We start from the raw sequence: 17,183 nt of genomic DNA, 5'->3' as shown, positions 1-17,183 counted from the left end.
TAATAGAGAATGGTAGAATGAAGGGTCTTTCCCTCCATCGGTTTGTCTTCTTGAACAGGGTCCTCATAGAACTAAATGCTATCATGTTATTATCCACCACTTCCTCCCAAGTCATATCTTGTCTTTCTCATCTTAATTCGATATATTCAGACTTGCCTGAAGTCAGGCCGTACTAAAATTAAGAATTCAATAGGCATAGATATAGTTAAGACAGCTTGCCAAAAGATGATGCTAAGAACCATCCCACAGACAATATTCAAAGAAATAGATTATTCCCTTGCCATCTTATAAGAAAGAATTTATGTTACTTTCAAAGGTACTTCCAATCCTCTACGGAGCACATCGTGCATTTCCATCAAAAACTGACTCCTGTAACTGAGAGCACGGAACGAGTTGTAAAAATAGGCTTTTTTCCTAAATTATGCAATGCAAAAAGTTCAACGTAACCAAACAATTATATTTACCCAGGCGAGGCCATCCACCTTTTCCATAAATTTAATAAACACCCGAAAGAACCCGCACAGAACCCAAAAGAGAACACGAATCAAATTTGAATATTGACCAGCAAGACAAAATCCCCCAAGTCCAGATTTCATCACATCTTAAATATCATATATTCAAGACTAAAGATAGATCATTTACACTCTCTTCAACTCAATACCACAGGAATCATGCATACCTGAACGGTGTGAGATTGGATGCTAAGGACGCGGCCAGTATCGGACGGGAGGGCCAGGGAGAGGATTGGAGGAGGCGCCATTAACGTTCTCCGCGAGGATTTCCTGCGTGAAAAGAGTTATCCTTTTACGAGATATCTAGATCGGTGGAGGAAAGGAAAAGATGCGAAACTGTTTTTATACCTCCAGGTAGCGGGGCAGCGTAGGGGGAGTCTTTCGAGCTTGTGATGTCTCAGGCCACTCATACGACGGCTTGGGAGTGGGGTGGGGGGAGACAAATAGCCGACTAGGTGAGGCGATGACGAGAAAAATAAAAGGAAGTTGGTCGTCTGCAAACACGTCTGTAGAGATTTCCTCCAACTGGATACTTGGCATCATACGATTGGCTACCGTACTATTTATCCTGCGTTAATTTATTGGCCTTCTGATATGCTTATATTCGGTGACATCATCTGTGAAATTGTCTATGGAGATTCGCCTTTTACGAATAAAATTGCGCCACGTAGTTGCCGGGCTATAAATTGAGGACTTCCCCCCCCTCTGACATGGCAAATTCCTTCCGCGAGTAGTACGTTGAAATTTCTAAGTATCAACTATGAAATTTCTAATAGTTTTATTTGGGAAAGGACCCGAATTATATAATCCCATTGGGTTGTTATTTATGTAAGTGGGACTAATAGTAAGTCACGTAACTAGAGATATTTTAGAAAATTCTGTTGGTCAGGTTGTGGTTGTAGTTGTAGAGGACCCAGTTTATGTACAAAGTGGCGAGTTGATTGAACAGTCCACAACACATATTTGAATAAAGAAGATAGTAACTAGAAAGTACATCTCACCATTGCCTGTTTGTTCTGAGTATGTGTTTTTGCCACTTCTATGTGGATTTTTATAGAGGATATTTTGAGGAGGTTAACTCATTTAGTTTGCAGTTGAGGTTGGTTTTAGGTCTTGGAGGATGGCGGCTTTTGTGGGTCGAAGAAAAATTTGCTCAGAGTGGAATTTACAGTTATACACTGGTATTATCTGGAAATGGAGGATTAACGTTGTCTTTCACAACATTTGCGAACTGGTGCAAAAACTCTTTAGCACTCTATAATGCTTCAAAACTAAACTGTTGAATTCCTCAATTCAGTAGAAACCCCCACAATCGAGGTGGGCAAAGTCATTGGATCACTGAGATATAGGTGGCCTAACTTTGTGGTCAGGCAATCTAATAGGAGTCCACTTATTACATGAAATTGATGTGCTAAGTTCTAGTCTCCTCTAGTCACCAAAATTAATATATTGTGTTTAAAGACTATAAAAGATTTGGGCATAGAAAGTTTACATGTCGAGTGAAATACTCTCTAATGTCATCAATGACATCACTCTTTTGATTTGGGTCATTAAGTCCACCATTGCTGATATATATATATCTACTTACAAAAATATCAAGCTTATACTTTTTTCTTCATATTTTCATAAAGGCCTCTTATTGGCTTGAGAATTCAGGTCACTCTTAGGGTTTCTACTGCATTTGGTCTAGTGCCTATCATTTTCCTCTTTTGCAGTTGTTGTCTTATATTGAGAAATTTTTATAATCATGGCGGTTAACTAAATGAAATCTTTTATTTTCTTAAAGAAACTAACATTTTCTTATGTCCTTGACCCACTTATCTAATCTAAAAGCATCCTACAGTAATTTTATATAATTGTTCAATTGTCAGCAATGGCAAATTAGACTTTGGTTGTAAATGTGGACACCTAGGTGGATAGCCACCTTAAAATAAAATTACATCATCATAACTTCTTGAAATATACATCTTTTAGGTTACACATAGTTGTAACATTTATGCCTTAATAGCAGTAACTTATAATCTCTTAGTAAATTTATATAAGGGTCTTAAAAGTGAGAAGGAAAGAACAACTTAGAGAAGAAAAATACACACATTCTCTCTCTCTCTCTCTCTCTCTCTCTCTCTCTCTCTAATATTTCCTTAATTCCTTGTGATTAAGTATATTGGTTTCTTATTTTATAACACATAATCAGCACTATGCTCTACCTTCTTTCTTCTCAATCGCAAGTCGACATAGATTTATTTAGTCAAGATAATATTCGACTTCTTTTTCCTCAACATATAGCACAAGGTTATAATTTTTTTTTAAGGAAGGTCCGTAGATAAATTTCATTGCTCAGTCATTATTACAGATTTGATCTAGACAAGAGCCGGCCCAAACTGTTGTTTTGTTGCAGCAGATGGCATGACAGGCTAGTAGGTGAGAATACATGTTGTCGGAACGGCAAGTGTAACCTAGCCTAATGGAAGAAGTAAGGGAGATTAACTCCTTGCATTCGCAAAGTAACGGTTGAGCTTGCGAGTCAATCATTATGTTATGATCATTAATTGCAATGACTGCAATCTAACAATAAAAAAAACATCCACTTTGCCACGTCCAGTACTAAAGTAGCCCAAGTAATAGTAAGAGTTTACTTGACTACTAGTGCTAACTTAACACTATAATAAGAGCATCTCCAATCGGACTCTAAAACTCCAAATTTAGAGCCCGGTGGAGCTCCAACCGAGCTCTAAATGGGGCTCCAAATTTGGAGCCATAAATAGTGGGGCTCCAAATTTGGAGCCCCACCATGAAAATGAAGCCGGGCTCCATTTGTCATATCAACTTTTTAAAAATACCAAAATTGCCCATAAGTGCTATATTCAATAATTTTAATTCTATTTGTATCCTTTGTTAAATAATTTATTTAGTTAAACTGAGTATATAATTAGTTTTACTAATCAGTTTTTAACAAAAATAATACCATTGGAAAGGTCTCATCGAGACCTTTAAAATGAGTCTAATATTAGATTACTTTTGAGTTAATTTTAATTTTAATTTTTTTATTATTTATAAAAATGAGTCTAACATTAAATTATTTTTGAGTTAATTTAAATTTAAATTTTTTTTATTATTTATAAAAATGAGTCTAATAAATTATATATCCTAAAATATAATTACTCAAAATTATCCTTAATATAAATATTAAAAATTAAAATACATTAGATATGAAATACATCAAACATGAAATATATTAAAAATGAAATACATCAAATAAAAATTACATTAAAATTTATATTCCTTCATTCCCGTGCCTCTTCCATAAGTGTTCAATTAGTGCATTTCGAAGCTCAAAATGAGCCTCTCTATCTTGGATCTTCCTATGTCGCGTAAAGAATCGTTGAAATCGTTCATCATCATTGGCTTCAAGCTCTTCAATTTTAGGTAATGTAATTTTGATATTTTTAGTTAATGACATGTAATGCTTATTTCGATGTTTATTTCGTGTAATGTAATTTTGATGCGTTTAATCAAAAAATTAGTAATTTAAAATTACTTCTAAAACTATTGAATATTAATCTTATTTTAAAGATCTCGATGAGAGTTTTCTAACCATATATTTTTTTAATAAAAAATAATAACACTAAGATGATCTATTAAGCAATTTAAAATAACTAATATAATAATATATATTATATTATTATTATAATATATATGGAGCCCGGGTGCACCGGGCTCTTGCTCCATTTTTGGCTCCATATTTGGAGCCTTGGGAGCAAGCATTGGAGATGATGCTCCATGATAGGCTTCAAAGTTATTGGGTTTACTGTATGGCCCATGTAGTTTGAAAATTTTCAAATCCTTAGTGTTATTATTTTCTTAAGTTAACACCAGGCAATAATTAAATTAACTAGGAAAAATCCATACTCAAGATGACTTTTATTAAACTTTCAAGGTTCACGTTTTTATGAAATTAACTTTGGGTGGATTTCATTACTAATCATATATTCCAATTTTATTCCAGTATTTAATTTGAAAATAATTATAGATATAATAATTAAACATAAGGTTAATTGTGATTGATAAAAAAAACAAATAGTGTTGACTATTAGTTGAACCGATGTTGATTATCTCGAACTTAAATATAATGTCAAAATCAAGCATGACACGTAATTAGAATTAAAACCAAAACTAATAGAAGTAATAAAATAAAGTTAATAATTAAAAATAATAAATAAAATAAAAAATAAAATATTTTTTAGTATAATACTTTAAATAAAAGTAAAGTTGAGTTTCATATTGTGCTCCAAATTTGGAGCTAACTATGGTTGGACTTTAAAAGATTTAGAGCACTAGAAGGATTTTTAGTGCATAGTTTTAAAGTATAGTTCCTCCTTTTTAAATTCTAAAAATTCTCTAAGATATATAATAAGTTTTATTTATATCGATTGTATCCTTTTTATACGCTAATTATATAAACTTAGTGTGTAATTCGTATTTAAATTAAACATACTAGGATTAAAAAGGTCTAGTCGATGCCTTCAAAATGAGGAGAATATTAAACTAATTTAGAGTTTTAAGAAACATTATTTTTAAATTACAAAATGTTGAAACTATTTAATATTAATCTCATTTTAAAGCTTTTCAACCATATATTTTATAACAAATAAATTAATATTAATAGTATTTGTTAATTAATTTTAATATACTATATAAATATTAAATTATTTAATAATTAAAAAATTAAAATAGAAACGGGCTCTAAAATGGTTAGAGGTAGACCTGATCAAACGGCCCAGCCCTACTTGGCTCGATTTGGACAGAGCTGATCTTGGCTCGGACCCACTTTTTGCCCGGCCTAACCTAAGCCTGAACTACCAATGGGTGGAACTGGCCAGCCCTTTGCCCCCTTAGCTTGGCATGGAAGCCTGTCCATCGGCTCAACTAGAAAGCCCGGTCCGAAAGCCAACCCAATAGCTAAACATGATCATGGGGCAAGTTGGGCCAGGTTTAGACCGAGCTTAAGTATTTATTCACGACCCGACCTACCAATCGCTCTAGCCAAACTAGGCTAGAATAGTCTAGCTCGTTATCGCCAGTCGACCCATGAGAGATTAGGCTAGCCGGGCCGAGCCGGGCTAGCTCGACTCACCTTTTAGCTATTTTTAGAAAAAAATTTATCGTTAGCTTATTCTTTTTTAGAAATATTTCTGTTCCTCTATTTTTAATAAAATATATATATTAAAAAAATTAATTGTATAGAGAGTACTATACAGACTAAGCTGACCACTAATTGGATAGGTTTGCTAAAAAAATGTAAAATGGTATAGTACCAAAATTCTTATCGGTTTTTACTATAGCAGAACAAGCAGGCTACTATAGCAAAATGAGCAAGCCTAGTTGTGGTCGAATGGGCGAGCTGAACGGGCAGAGCAAATAAGTAGGCTAAATGGGTAGGCTGAACGGATTGGGTCGAGTAGGCAAAAGGCTGGCTCGTGCCGTCCATGGGTAGTTCGGGCTCGGGCCTGGCCTAGCCTAAACCGGGTCTTAGCTTGGTCCAAATCGGGTCAAGCACGGGTGGGCTAGGCCATTTGATCAAGTCTACCGTCAACCCATACAAAAGCCTACCCATTTAGTACTCTGTATTGTTTAAATTTTTTTTAACATATTATTTTTTCTAAAAAATGGGAGGAACAGATAAAAAAATTTAGCCCGGCGTGAACAACACGCTTTCTCATAGGTTAACTGGTGATAACAGGCTAGACTATTCTAGCCCGGCACGAACCCGACCTGCCCTGACCCACTCGTGGGTGGGCTGGCTCATATAGTGGCCAACCTGATTGGCCCGGTAGGCTCGACCCAAACCCGACTCGACCCGCCTAATGCTCAAGTCTTGTTATAGGGCTCCAAATAGAAAACCCTTTAAGCATCTCTAACGGATAGCTCTATATTTGAAGCCCAAAGACTTCAAATATTAATCAAATCATATTTTCAAGCCTAGTATGCTCGATGCGTTCAAGTTCTATTTTAATTATTTAATATTTAGTTTAAAAGTCAAAATTAAAAATAATACTGAAATAATTCAATATTAAATCTATTTTGAATGTCTGATGGCACTTCCAAACAATAATATTTTCATTAAAGTTGATTAATAAAACTAAATATATACTAAGTTTAAAAAATTAGTGAATTAAAGAAAATGACATAGATAGAATCTAAAATGATGTTATATATCTAGGGTAACATTATAATTTAAAAAATTAATAGTAAATTAGATCCGGGCTCCAAACATCTTTCTCAAATTACGAATTTGGAGCTATACCATAGCAAGTTCTAAATTTTGAGTTTGATTTGGAGCCCCATTAGAACAAACCAGGCTCCAAACCTGGTTGGAGATGCCAATGGGAGTTATCTGAGCTCTTTGTTTTTCCATCTGGACAAAATTATAGAAAGTAGAAACCCAATTGCTAGATATTAGAAATTTGTTCTTGCTCCTCACCAACCTAAAAATATATATATATTTTGCATGACACAATTTGCAAATGCTCGTGGTTATGAATCATGATACTTAGTGCATATGATGAAGTCTATTTGGGTTTTATATCTTGTGAGGGTCAGCTTTATATTGTTTAGGGCTACACTTATCTAGTCCAAAACTATAGCTTAAATTTATATAGTTCTCCTTATTTATATTTACTTTACCTACTTAGTCTATAATCTCCAATCAATTACAACAACAACAAACTAAACTTTTATTATAAGAAAACTACAAGACTATCGAAGCATGTAGCTTTTCCTGGAGCACTTGGAGGTAGGTTGTTTTCGAGCCAAGCAACTTTACTTCATCCAAAATTCTGTGAGAGCAACTCCAATTGGGCTCTCCAAAGTTAGCTCTAAATTAATTTTGAATTCCACCATAAAAATAAAGCCCGGCTTCATTTATTTTTTTAATTTTTTAAAAATATCAAAATTGTCTAATAATTATTACATTCAATAATTATAATTTCATCTGTATCCTTTATTAAATAATTTAGTTAGATAAACTGAGTATATAATTAGTTTTAATAATCGATTTTTAATAAAAATAATACCATTAGAAAGATCACATCGAAAACTTTAAAATAAGTATAATATTAAATTATTTTTAAGTTAATTTAAATTTAAATTTTTTATTATTTATAAAAATAAGTCTAATAAATTATGTGTCCTAAAATATACTTACTTAAAATTATTCCCAATATAAATATTAAATATTAAAATATATTAGATATGAAATACATCAAACATGAACCGGTCGGAACCGGTGACTATGAAGATGATTTACCAAACTATTAAACATTTATTATTTTTATGATATTTGGTTAATTTCTACTTATTTTATACAATATATTTTTAATATTTTTAATTAATAATAAATAATATTTATTTTAATAAATATGGAGTCCGCTTTGACCGAGTATCCTACTAAAGCCTAAGAGGAATAGAGGATGATGAATGGACCAAAGGAACACTAGTACACTACCTTAGCAACCGGCAGCCTTCCCCAGATGCCATTCTTTAGTAGCTTTCACTTCTTCCCAGATTTTGGACCATTTCTTTTCTTTTATTTTTCTGGAGCTGCTGCTGCCTTTCCAGTTTCCACCGTCCTTTCCAAATCACTAAAATAACTTTATTTCCGTAGCTTTCGACACCCCAATCCATGATGACAGTTGACAAGCTCCTCCCAGCAATCTCCATTAGTAGCTTTTAAATTAATCTTTATCATTGCATTGCCAATCTGCTATTATCATTAGCTTGCGTTAAAGTATCTTAGCAATTAGCACGACAGGTAGGACTATCAATATCTTCGTATCTCCTGGGTCCAAGTGCCCAACCATTAGCACCGATAATATATGAACTATAAAAACAACATGTTGAAATATAAAACAATATATTAGCTCGATTTTTAACAGACATTAGCACCGCTAATCCTTTTAAAATCTATAGCAGTTTAAACAAATGCTATAGATTTTTCGATTCAAAAGAAACAATATTTTATTGGTGTAAATATATTATCACTATAAATAAATTTTAAAATAGCCAACCTACTCTTACAAATGTAAAAAATTAACTTAGCATAGAGGAATTAGTACTTATATGTACTTATACCCAAAATTATTTTATTCATATATAATTTTATTATACATATTATTCTCTATAATTCGGACTAAAATGAGACTTTTAAATTTCAATCTAACTTAATATAGCTATGTCCAAATTAGAAAACTTCTCCTTATATTTATTAGAAAATTGATAGGGAGAAGAGTAATTTAGGTATTTTGATAAATTTTTTCTTTATTATATTTAATTTAAAGGAGTATTTTAGTAATTTGGTCTATTGTATTAAGTTGGATTAAAACTTTATGTTAACATAATCTTTATAGGGCCTAAAATTAATCACGTGACACTTTACATATTATTATTATTTTAAGTAAAAATATAGCAGATAGCTAATAGAAGAGGCATTTCAGAGGTTTCTTATAGTTTTTTTTTGTAGTTTAAGTTCCAAAATTCATTCAAATAACTTTGGTTTTACAACAAAGACCGAAAGATGGATTAGTCCATTCTTTGGTCATACATTTCTAAATTGCTAAACTAGCGAGCAAGTGAGCCTTCGTGTTGTTGGCCGTACTCATGTAGCACACTCTATGAGGAAGATGCAAAGAGATCCACCTCAAGCATTTCTGAATGATTGGTCTAACCGACCAATATATATCTTCATATTTGTCATTGATAGCCCTTGCTACTTTGGCCAAGTCACTAAAAATTCAGCAAGCTTTGCTTGGGTAGCTCGTGAAAACAATGTTTATACTAGCCAAAACCGCTAATGCCTCGCTGTAAAAGGCATTGGAGCACTTCTCCAAGAATAGGGCTTTTCCTAAGTTGTGCTTGTTTGGGTGACGAGCGACCAGTATGCCAACTCCACCAGATAAAGATCCACGCCATGCAACGTTGACCTAAACCATGTAATCTCCTGACTCGGGCACAGTGCCCAGACCCTTGCTAGCAACTATTCCATGCAACTTCTCGGCATTGTCTGCTACTTGGAACACCTAATTTACATATTGAAGATGATTTGCAACCCACGAGTGGTCCACTTTAATGATAGTCTCGCTTGGTGAGGAGGCAATCGCTCTAAAGGCTAAGTCATTCCTCATCTTCCAAAGAGTCCACATGAGTTCCAGTGTGAATCCGAGGAGCTCCGGTGTCAATATCTCCTGTTGTTCAGTAATCTACATATCAAGGCGAGAGACTCCCTTGTCTAGTTTCAATCCATGCCTGTTGTGAAACTAGGTAGCTCGAGCAAACTCGCAGTTGTAGAGAAGATGCTCAACGGTTTCATCCTCTGTCATGCAGCGAGGGCAGCTAGGATCTGTTGTGGAAATTCTACTATTTAATGGCGCCTTCACTGGCAGTGCGGACACTAAACAACGCTAGAGGAAAGTTCTTATTCTTGGTATGTTAGAGTAACCCTTCCAAACAAACTTTCACGAGGCCTTGGAGCTGAGCTAGGAACATGAATTGTGCTAGTTGCTATTCGAGAGTAATTCATAGGTCGACTTGGCTGTGAAGGTGCCCCTCATGAAGGCTTCCAAATTAAACAGTCGGGGTGAGTCCAAGAAGCCAGATATGTCTGTAGACTAGTGCTCGATAAATGAACATATTATGAAAATAATTGAGAAAAATCTATATGTAAATGAGCAATAATTTAAACAATCTAGGTGTAATTATCCATTAAAAATATAAAATCTCTATCCAATCAGAATTCATTACAGAAGTTATCAGATATCTATCTTAAACCCAAAAGTGAAATAGAGTGGTATAATATATAACATAAATGAAACAGTATATTAAACATCATATTTGTGTCTCATATTAGAGCCATCATATGAAAGAGTATGCTATATAAAATTTTAACTTTTTAGAGTATTCATAAGTCAACAATCTCAACTTATTAGGGTTTGAATTGTCACCAAGAAAAGAAAAAAAAAAACCACTTCGTACCAAGTTATTCAGTTTGCAACAATAATCATAAAGAAGGTGATTCCAGCATTTCAGAGTTCAGACTACAAAGGAAGAGATCCGATCACGAGAGCTTTTTCTGGGTTGGGCCCACCCCGGTCCATATCATTATCATCGTTATCTGCCAACGGACGGCCACGATTGAAGACTTTAATGGCCCTACGTTGATTTACGTATCCCTATAACAAGGACAAAGCCTGGCTCACATACACAGGGCCAAAAGATCCCACGCATTGTCTCCACGTTCACATGCACAGACAACACCACCACCACCACCACCACCGCCACTGTCCAAATCCGCCATGGCATTAGCTTGGCCTCTTCCTCTTCTCCCCCTCCCCCTCTCCCCCCCTCCCTCTCCCTCCCCACCCCTAACCCCGTCGTCACTCGCAACGGCTCTTCTGGATAAGTGTGTAAATCTCTGACCTTATCTGCAGTGCCAAGATCCGATCTTTGTGGATAGACAAAGTCGAGCTCCTGTCATCACACTAGAAAAAAAAAAACTAAAGCGGGATGAGTTTGAGAACCAGATAATGCCTACTTTAGGATTAAGTCTCTTCGTGAGTATTTTTTTCCTGCCTAACATTTAAGAACGCATGCACTTGGAATCATTCCCTCTCCGTGATATAGTCCCCACCACGCCCAAAAATTAGCCAAGACTTAAGGAGGGGGTGCCCCATTCCCATTAGAATAGTTATCTTTGTTATGCTTTTTTAGTTGCTAGTTCCATCGAGATTCTCTAATATTTCGCATAAGCTAACATAAAAGGTAGTATATATCTTTTACCATTTTATTTCAAGCTCAATTACTACCACACATGAATGCTTTATGTATAAAGTTTGGACTAGTTAACTTATTAACTTATATGTATGTTGATGATGCCTAACTACTGCCTAAGGCTAACTTTTATTTTCTTTTGGTATATCTTGAGCTTCTCTGAATTTATAAATTAGTACTAATTTCGTGCTATCTTTTACTCTCAATAGTGGTTGTGGGCCATACAAGACACCTCACATTGCAGAGGCTTCACATGTTACTCGGAAGCTATATCTTACTACTATGCATCACTCACTATTCGTACTATACAAGACCACCATACACTACTACTAAAGGAGCTAAAGCTAGCTCGCTGTTACCCTCCATCTATCTCTCTATAGTTACAATTTCTCACCTTTAGAAAGGAAAAGAGAGAAGGGAAGAAACAGGGTAGGAGGATGTTATCCTCTTCCTTGGCAACTCTTCTCCACCACCTCATTTTCTTCTTCATCGTCACTATTTTTTCCACCCAGCTCTGTGCTGCACTGCCTTCGCAAAAGGTGGGCTTTGGCTACCGTTTGGTCTCTATAGGAGAAAACCCAAATGGAGGAGGGATAATAGGCTACCTCCAAGTGAAGCAGAGCACCTCCAAATATGGCCCTGATATCCCTCGTCTGAGGCTTTTTGTCAAGTAAGGAGTGTTAAAATGGAAGAAAGCTAACTATACTATTCTTCTTCCTTTTCTTTTTTCTGTGGATAAAAACCCAAAAGTTCTGTTCTTTTACCATCTTAGATTGTTTTTTAACTTATGGTCTAAAGGTGGTCTTCTTTTCTAATACGAAAAAGTACATGGAAAGAAACCTTGTGTGTAATGGTCTTGTAATACTTACCGATTTATAAATTTAATAAGTTTCTAAGATTATTCTGTTCTTATTTTTGCTGCATTTAAGAAGGCACAAGTGTGCTTCTGTTGGGCTTCCTATAACTTTTAGGTTTGCCAAGTTATGATATTCTTTATGAGTTATTGAGTTGATCCCAAGATGCATATGTATCTCATCTGATATATTTAATAGTAAATTGTAATTATTTACTTGGGTCAGCTGACAATCTTTGCATCAATAACTCTCACAAAACCCTGATGTCTTCTTTGGTTGTTCTTTCCTAATCACTATGTGAAATTGATATTGTAGGCATGAAAGTGGGGATAGATTAAGAGTTCATATAACTGATGCACAAAAGGAAAGATGGGAAGTCCCCTACAACTTGCTCCCAAGAGAGCAACCCCCACCGCTGGGAAGCACTCTTGGGGCACCTACAACTACTCCCTTCTCGGCTTCTGAGTACTCGGGTGATGAACTAGTCTTCAGCTATGCAGCAGACCCATTTTGGTTTGCAGTGAAGAGGAAATCAAATGGGCAAACTCTTTTCAATACAAGCTATGGGACTATGGTCTTCAAGGATCAGTATCTTGAGATCTCTACTCAGTTGCCTTCCACCGCCGCTCTATATGGCCTCGGTGAGAACACGCAGCCAGGCGGCATCCGGTTGCGGCCAAATGATCCTTACACGCTGTATACGACCGATGCATCGGCAATCAATCTTAATACTGACCTCTATGGTTCTCATCCTGTGTATATGGACCTAAGGAATGTGGGTGGAGAGGCATCTGCTCATGGAGTATTGTTGCTTAACAGCAATGGAATGGATGTTTTCTATAAGGGAAGCTCTCTCACCTATAAGGTTATTGGAGGGGTGTTTGATTTCTATTTCTTCTCAGGGACGATGCCCTTGGCGGTCATCGATCAGTATACTATGCTCATCGGCCGCCCTGCTCCCATGCCCTATTGGGCTCTGGGTAAATTGCCTCGTTACTCGTTCATCTTTCTTGTTGTCATTACATTAACTATTTGTCTCTATAATTCATTCAATAGGCCTCTTTATCATGATAAATACGTCAATGCCGTAAGACTATAAACTGTTCATCTTTCCTGGTCTAGTTTTTGATGGATTTGTTCCATGTTGTGCCATTGTTCATTTGTTATCAGAGTTTGTGGGGGTTATATTTGCTGTCTTGCTTTTTTTGTTTTTGTTTTGTGTAGTTACTTCCTTCACCTTTTAAGTTATGGTAGTTGGTTTCTTTTGTGAAACAGTAAATATTTAATTGAATGATATTATCTTTACAGTTTGCAAGGGCAGGCTTGTATTCAGACCAGCTGATTCTATCTTTTGAGTAGGTTATTAAAGTTTAAACAACTTCCCCATTGCACCGTCCTTGAAAATCCAGCTGTCTTTGTTCACATAAATCTCATAGGCTCTTCTATGACTGGTGCAAATAACATTTGTTCCCCCCATCCCCCTTCCAGTTCCCTCTCTTTTTTGTAAATAATGAGATTAGTTTCCATTTGATAGACTTTTGAATTTTTATGATTAAAAAGAGGATAACTATACATTGCCTTCGATCATTAGTGATATGAAAATGCTCCTTAGGTAAATAACAAATGATGTTTACCAACATGGTAGATCTTTAAACTGAGTATTTTGATCAATTGGTCTGATAGTTCGAAGTTTCAGGTTCAGTTTTGGATTCGGCTTGATTAAAAACGAAACTTTTCAGTCAGTTTCGGTTGGTTTCAGTTCTAATCTCGTTGTATTGGTTTTGGACTTCTTTTGATAAATAATCTTTATCTTATTTTTCAATGCATCATATAAAATTTAACATCATTTAGAGGTTAAACTTCAAACTATAAGTTTCACCATATCTTGTGTAAAAGAACTAGAACCATGAAGTTTACATAAGTATTAGTTTCAGTAATAGTAGGCTTTAGCTTCCTGATAATTTTAAGTTCTCTAATCCACTCTGCTCTTCAGGGTTCCATCAATGCAGATGGGGATACCACAATCTCTCTGTAGTAGAAGGGGTTGTGGAGGGCTACAAGAAGGCTCAGATACCACTTGATGTGATTTGGAATGACGATGACCACATGGACGCCGCCAAGGACTTCACGCTTGACCCTATCAACTATCCTCGTCCCAAGCTCCTCGACTTCCTTGACAAAATTCACTCACAAGGCATGAGATACATAGTCCTCATTGATCCTGGTATTGCTGTAAACTCTACATATGGTGTCTACCAAAGGGGAATGTCGAAGAATGTCTATATCAAATATGAAGGTCAACCTTACCTAGCTCAAGTCTGGCCAGGCCCTGTCTACTTCCCAGACTTTCTGAACCCAAACACAGTATCATGGTGGGGCGACGAGATTGCACGCTTCCATGAACTTGTACCCGTCGATGGCCTGTGGATTGATATGAATGAAGCATCAAACTTTTGCACTGGGAAGTGTGAGTTACCAACAAATCACTCTTGCCCAGATCCTGCCTCTACAACACCCTGGGTTTGTTGCTTGGATTGCAAGAACATAACAAGTACTAGATGGGATGAGCCTCCTTACAAGATCAATGCGTCAGGTGAGAAAGCACCACTGGGCTTCAAAACAATAGCCACTAGTGCAGTACACTACAATGGGGTATTGGAATACAATGCACACAGTCTCTATGGCTTCTCCCAAGCCATTGCTACACATAAAGCCCTTCAAGGCCTCCAGGGTAAACGCCCGTTCATCCTTTCTCGTGCTACTTTTGTTGGATCAGGATCGTATGCTGCACATTGGACTGGTGACAACAAGGGCACATGGGAGAATCTCCGGTACTCAATCTCAACAATGCTGAATTTTGGAATATTTGGCATGCCGATGGTTGGCTCAGATATATGTGGATTCTACCCAGCACCAACAGAAGAGCTATGCAACCGATGGATTGAGCTCGGTGCATTCTATCCATTCTCAAGGGATCATGCAAACTTTGCATCACCAAGGCAAGAACTTTATGTCTGGGACTCAGTTGCAAAGTCTGCAAGAAATGCTTTAGGCCTTCGCTACAAACTACTCCCTTATCTTTACACCTTGAACTATGAAGCTCATATCACTGGTGCACCAATTGCAAGGCCGATCTTCTTTTCATTCCCTAACTTTACAGCAAGCTACGGCTTGAGTACTCAGTTCTTGCTAGGGAGCAGTGTCATGGTTTCACCAGTCCTTACGCAGGGTGCAACTTCGGTGAAGGCAATATTCCCCCCAGGGACATGGTACAATTTGTTTGACATGACGAGTGCTGTAGTTTCAAAGGATGAGCATTATGTCACACTAGATGCCCCTCTTAACGAGATAAATGTGCATGTCTACCAGAATAGCATACTTCCATTGCAGCGAGGCGGTATGATATCCAGTGAGGCCAGGACCACACCATTCACACTCGTTGTTACCTTTCCTTATGGAGCCACTGATGCCGATGCAAATGGCAAGGTGTTTGTGGATGATGATGAGCGGCCTGAGATGGCGCTTATTGAAGGGGAGGCATCATTCGTTGAGTTCTCCGCCAGTGTTCATGGGAAGACTGTGACAGTGTGGTCTGACGTGGAAAAGGGGAGCTTCATTATGGAAAAGGGATTGCTAATTGAGAAGGTGAGTGTGTTAGGGCTGCAAGGAAGTGGGCACAGTCTGGAGATTGAGGTGGATGGGAAGCCCTTAAGTGATACTTCTCGTGCTTATTTCAGTGAGACTTCTCAAGGACATGTAGAGAAGCTCGAGGGTGGTAACAAGAGGAAGAATACGATGGTTGAGGTTGGAGGATTAGAATTGCCCCTGGGGAAGAGCTTCTCCATGTCATGGAAGATGGACATCAAAGGATGAGTCAGTTCTATCTATGTATAGCTGATTCAAATGTTGCTTAACTCTTGCTCCTTTCTGAACCTCTCTCTTGCTTTATCATCTTGTGTTGTATGAGGTTAAGAAGGGGTAATCTACTGAAGAGCCGCCAGACCCCAGTGCTTCTTAGATTTTTGGTCTAATAAAGTAGGTTAAAAATTGGATCTTCTTCTTCTCTTCTCTCTCTAGATGCAACCTATGATATTGAAAAAAAAAAAGTTACCTGCTAAATCAGTGAGGCTCAATATCATGATTTTTTTTCTTTAATCTATCTTAGTATTCGAATTCATATCCGCATTCCAGATGTCTCCGACCCTTAACTATGATCACGGTAGCCGCGACCCTTAACTATGATCACGGTAGCCCTAACCGGCAATCCGATAGTAGATCTAAATTCATCACCTTCACACCACATCTTGATCATTCAAATTTCATCCTGTGGATATAGATCCTGGTGATAGGCATGACATAAAGTTTTAGTTCAGCACCTCCACCGTTTGACATCATTCCAAAGATATGATGTGAGAATTAGGGTTACATTAAGCAACTCATGTTTAAAATAGGGGTAATATATAGAGCCAAAGTAAAGGATCTCACGGAGTCTTTAAAATCTCAATTATACAACCTTGCGTGTAGGTAATTGTTTGGCTTATAGTAATCATCAAGAGAGAGAGAGAGATAGATGTTGCGTTCTCTCAATTATGGATACGATAATTAATTTGTCCTCTCCTAAAATATCAATTAGTCCCCATCACTCACACAATCAATTAAGCAGAATTATTCTCGTGGTACATTCTATTCTTCAGACGATCAAATATTCTTTTCTTGTACTATCTTGGACAAAAGTTCTTTTTGGAATTGTTGATGGAAATATACTTATTTTTTTTAAATGTTAATCTTATCAGCATTCTTATCGAAACACTTTAGATGATGCATAATATCTCTTAGTTTTGAAAGATTTTACTTAGAAAAATATTTAACAGTTAAATATTTTAGTTAGGACTACAATAAAATACACTTCTTTTTAGATATCTAAGTTCATATGCCGTCTATTTTGATAAATAAATTTTAAAATAGAGCTAATTTAGCTAAAAGCTCAGAGTTCTTA

The 17,183-nt window shown here is 36.4% G+C and overlaps 2 protein-coding genes across 2 annotated transcripts in view; one reads left to right on the top strand and one right to left on the bottom strand.

The window, feature by feature from the left end:
* Positions 1–956, bottom strand: part of LOC140778888 (pyridoxal kinase) — a 30,748-nt gene extending 29,792 nt beyond the window's left edge. The window contains exons 1-2 of the mRNA XM_073123784.1: positions 861–956; positions 680–782 (exon numbers count right to left, since the gene is read on the bottom strand). Coding sequence (XP_072979885.1) covers positions 680–782; positions 861–922 — 165 coding nt within the window. The 5' untranslated portion in view covers positions 923–956. The remainder of the gene's footprint in view (positions 1–679; positions 783–860) is intronic.
* A 10,696-nt stretch (positions 957–11,652) lies between these two features.
* On the top strand, positions 11,653–16,242 carry LOC140777862 (alpha-xylosidase 1-like). The gene is made up of 3 exons (XM_073122260.1): positions 11,653–12,003; positions 12,503–13,167; positions 14,181–16,242. Exons 1-3 carry the CDS (start codon positions 11,771–11,773, stop codon positions 16,058–16,060), a joined length of 2,778 nt encoding a protein of 925 aa, XP_072978361.1. The 5' UTR covers positions 11,653–11,770; the 3' UTR covers positions 16,061–16,242.
* The last annotated feature ends 941 nt before the right edge of the window (positions 16,243–17,183 follow it).

This window comes from Typha angustifolia, chromosome 15 (assembly GCF_048772165.1).
Source record: "Typha angustifolia cultivar Huaian chromosome 15, ASM4877216v1, whole genome shotgun sequence".
NCBI classification, from domain to species: Eukaryota; Viridiplantae; Streptophyta; class Magnoliopsida; order Poales; family Typhaceae; genus Typha; species Typha angustifolia.
The sequence above is the reverse complement of the archived record's forward strand: the minus strand, read 5'-3'. Positions and strand labels throughout refer to the sequence as shown.